The following is a 4122-nucleotide window of genomic DNA, read 5'->3' as shown; positions in this document are numbered from 1 at the left end:
AAAAGAGAGAGACAACGGAGATGAGATAGAGAAAAAGAGAGAGAACTAAGATGAGATACCTTAGTAGGTTGACCTTTAGCTTTGTCGTAGGTTTTGACAATTTCTTTCATTAAGAGAACATTCTCTTTGATATTCCTTCCCATGACAAGTGTGGTTTGGTGCTGACCAATCAATATACTTAAGACAAGCCTTAAATCCTATTGGCCCAGGCTGTAGTAATGCATTTATAGATTATGTTACAACATAGATAGGTCTACAATCACCCATTTTAGATGGCTTGGGAACCTAAGTAATTCATGACAAGATGCTGGCATTTACCTCCCTAATAATAAGTGGTACCTGACCTGAATAAAGATTGAATGGCACTTGTAACATCTTCTTGCACAACACTCCACGCCTTTAAAAAAAGGGGACTGAGAAACCATATGGAGTTATGGACCGAGGGTTTTATCTCCATCCATGCAAATGTCAAACCTTTTAAAAGGTCTAACTCACAAGAAAAATGTTAGAACAAGTCTAGTCCAATTCACACATGGCCAAAATCAAGTTAGAATCCTAAAGACACTTCGCCTCAAATTGGATTATTTGAATCCTGGGGTAAGTTTTCTCTCTAAACAATAGAATCAATAGAAAAAAGAATTTATAGAATTCTAACCCTTTTTTTACATCAATAGTTGGGGTGGGGCATTTGAATTCTAGAATATGATTTCTATAAAATTAAAATTTTCTCCTTGGCCTCAATTAAATTTGTAATCAATTTCTTAACCCAATTTATTTATTTCGGGTATCACAAGATAAGGCATTGTTCGATAGTTAATCCGGTGCATTGGTGTAAATTTCATTTTCAATGAAGTCCTCACTCTTTTCTTAAGCCACCGCTTGGTTAGTCAGAAACCTTTTCTGGAACCTTTTTTAGTGGAGAAAAAGTATGTACATCACCAATTCTTGAAATAAGATGTCAAGGGAGTTCTATACTTCTATAATCTATATTGAAACGAAATCCTACAAAGTAACGGTGGAGGAAGCGGGATTAGTCTTTATGATGAGGATCATTGAAAGAAGTGATGATTTTCTACGATTAGTTTGTTCTGGGAAAAGGTGCAAGAGGGTTATTAGCATCTGTGGAGGATTTAGCCAAAGCAGAACCTTCATAGTTTTTCTTTTGGAAGATTGATGTGCGGTAAGATAGCAAGTGAGACATGAAATGGATAATATGTGAGATGCAATAATGTCAGGCTATGAAATTGCAGTACTCAGGCTATGACACAATCTTCCTTTCATGGGACAACTATCAAAGATGATTAGATGATGGTGATTTGAAACTCCAAATTTTGATTACTGAGTGTGAACAACTTTTTGACATGATACTTGTACTAAATGCCAAAAGTTTCAACAAAAATAATAAAACACAACAATTAAGATAATGTAATCCTCTCATCCAGGCTCACCTCACTATGTAGAAGCAAGATGAGTTGCTTGCTGCACCTCTAAACGTAAAATGTAAGTTATCATCAAGCATTGATCCTCTCACAAAAGTTTCCGAAGTCAAGTTACAGCCAATGGAGCTTCTGTGGAACATATTACATTTCTGGGTACTACTCCAAGTAGATTTCCTCTGCTTTCATCCCAGATACAACATAAGTAGCTCCACTTTCAAAACTTCAGAGCGGATGAATCCTTTCTTTTGACTTCAACAACCAACTTAATTATATTTATTCTATATTTCCTCATCAAATAATCAAGAGGATAGGCAGATAACTCCAAACTTGATACACAAATTTCAATTAGATTGGGAATAACAAGATTATTGATAATTATAGTCTTTAATGAGATGCCGCATGGGAGTAGAGAATTGCTCACAGATTGCATTGACAAATTTATACACTAACTGGACAAAATATGCGGTCACTTGGTGCTTTGCATATTTTCAAAATCTGAATTTAATTCTTTGGCACTAAATGTATTGGTAGAACTCAACGAGGGTCATGTATAGGCTCATCTGAATCATATTTAGAAAGCAAATCACAGTAAGACTCCTCTTCAGATATGCATTGATTATCACTCATCTCATCAACATATACATCATTTAATCGTTCATGTTCTAGATCAGAATCTTCACTTGTCTTGTACAACCCCCTGCTCCTATCTAGCAGACCTTTCCTCAACATGCTTGTAAATCTTTCCCTGATTTCTACAAGGGGGTGTCTCTGCAAGAGTTTCTGGCGGTCATAGGCTTCCCTTAAAACAACCGTCTGAGTGTCATTCTTCTTAGAGAGGTAAAAAATACCAGGATGGCGCTCAAACACTTTGGTAAACTTCTGGGGCAGGGCCAAACGCATACGGAGGTTGCTCACATTCTTGCGCTCAGTTTTCTTTTGTATGGTTAGGTGAAGAAGCTCATGAAAGACTCCAACAATCCTCTTCTCAGATACATCTGTGCGGGGATCCAAATGGGAGGCATCAGTGTATGGCGAAGTATAAGGGAGCCTTTGCCACTCTTTCAACCACTCCATGCATTTTCGTTTCAACCCAAAACCTCTGGTGAATCCAATTGGAAAGGCTAAGCAACCATTTTTCATGTCTTCTTCATTCTGTTGTAAAGCGGCATTCTTTTCCAATTCAGAGACAGCGAGTTCATCATCCCAGTACAAGAGTTTCAACCCAACACGATCGTCAGGAAGGTTGACCAAAGAGAATAACTCGGGGTGATATGGAATCAAGGAAGCATGGTAATCATATGGCAACCCCAAGTCCCATTGCAGCTGGTCAATAGTTTGTAAAGGAAGTGTCCATTCTCTGGTGAGCATGAGCAGTTTACGCAGCCTATTGATAATATCCATCTGATTCTCCTCAAAAACATTAAGCTCTTCCCCGTGGAGTTCCAACGCTTCAGGAGCCAATCCGAAACATGGGACACGAGTGCCCCCACTATCAAAAACATAAGACTCATGAAAAACAGAAGGGTATCTCCTAACAAAAGTAGAGAGCTTAAGATCATGAGGAAGACCAAGCTGTCCACGACGACGAGAGAGGTGGTATATGGGAAGGCGACACTGACGAGTAGAAGAGATCATGGAAACAAGAATACAAGCCGCTCTAACATCCCTCTCACCAGCAACAACACCATCTAGTGCCCTATCTTTCGCCCATTTCAACTTCACATTAACAAGACCACACTTTTGCTGGTAATCAAATCCTTTCTTATATCTGTAAACGAAACCAAATTGTCCAGCCCTATTGAAAAGCAAGCACTGCGCCATTTTCTTCTAATAAATAATGATAACAATAACCAATGATTGCCTAGCAGCATTGCTCTTGTTTCATTGCAATTGAGTTTCTCTGCGGCATAAAGTCAAACACCTTGTGAGCATTACACTGAAACTGCCAAAAGCAGAGCTGTGTTTTCATTTTCTAAAAGAAAAATCTTTTACTATCGCAAAACTGTATCCAATTGATTAGAGGGTTAAGATAAAAGACAATAGAGTAACCAAAAACGACAAGAGGAATGAACATTTAATCAGAGACAATGATAGCACCTGATTTACCCAAATACTCAAACACTTGGCCTCAAAATTCTAAACAATACCAAACAGTACCGAATCGAAACCAACAGTAGAGAGAGAGAGAGAGAGAGAGAGAGAGAGAGAGGGGGGGGGGGGGTTACTGTTACAACCAGTAATAAAATGCTGGAGTTAGGTTTTTTTTTTTATTTTTTATTTTTAATAAATATTTTATTTATGTTTGTTTATTTAGTATTTAAACAAAACTCAAATTTAAACTCAACTATTCAATGAATCGAGCGGAATACACTTGTGTAGAGTGTGCATTAATCGGGTTAGGCGGGTGGAGAGCAATATTTTTAACCAACCTGCCCCTAGTAAGTTGGAAAAATTTCAATTCACCACTAACCCATCAATGTATAAAACATGCAAGTTGGTTAAAAATCTTAACGGTTTCAACTAGGTGGGTTGACAAATTCAATTGACTAAATTAAATTATTGTCAAATAAATTAGATAATTATTTGCTCCATTAATTAAAAAAAGGGAAAATTTCAACTTTTATTAAAAATAATTACAAATAATACATTACTTTTCATTAGAATGATTGGAATTTTATTAGAC

The 4122-nt window shown here is 37.1% G+C and overlaps 1 protein-coding gene across 1 annotated transcript; it reads right to left on the bottom strand.

Moving 5' to 3' along the window:
• Window positions 1–1781: 1781 nt before the first annotated feature.
• Window positions 1782–3647, bottom strand: LOC126703079 (protein WHAT'S THIS FACTOR 9, mitochondrial). Its single transcript, XM_050401986.1, has one exon. It carries the CDS (start codon window positions 3258–3260, stop codon window positions 1974–1976), a length of 1287 nt encoding a protein of 428 aa, XP_050257943.1. The 5' UTR covers window positions 3261–3647; the 3' UTR covers window positions 1782–1973.
• Window positions 3648–4122: the final 475 nt, after the last annotated feature.

Source organism: Quercus robur, chromosome 10 (genome assembly GCF_932294415.1).
Source record: "Quercus robur chromosome 10, dhQueRobu3.1, whole genome shotgun sequence".
NCBI lineage: Eukaryota > Viridiplantae > Streptophyta > Magnoliopsida > Fagales > Fagaceae > Quercus > Quercus robur.
Note: the sequence above shows the minus strand (reverse complement) of the source record. Positions and strands in the feature narration are given on the sequence as shown.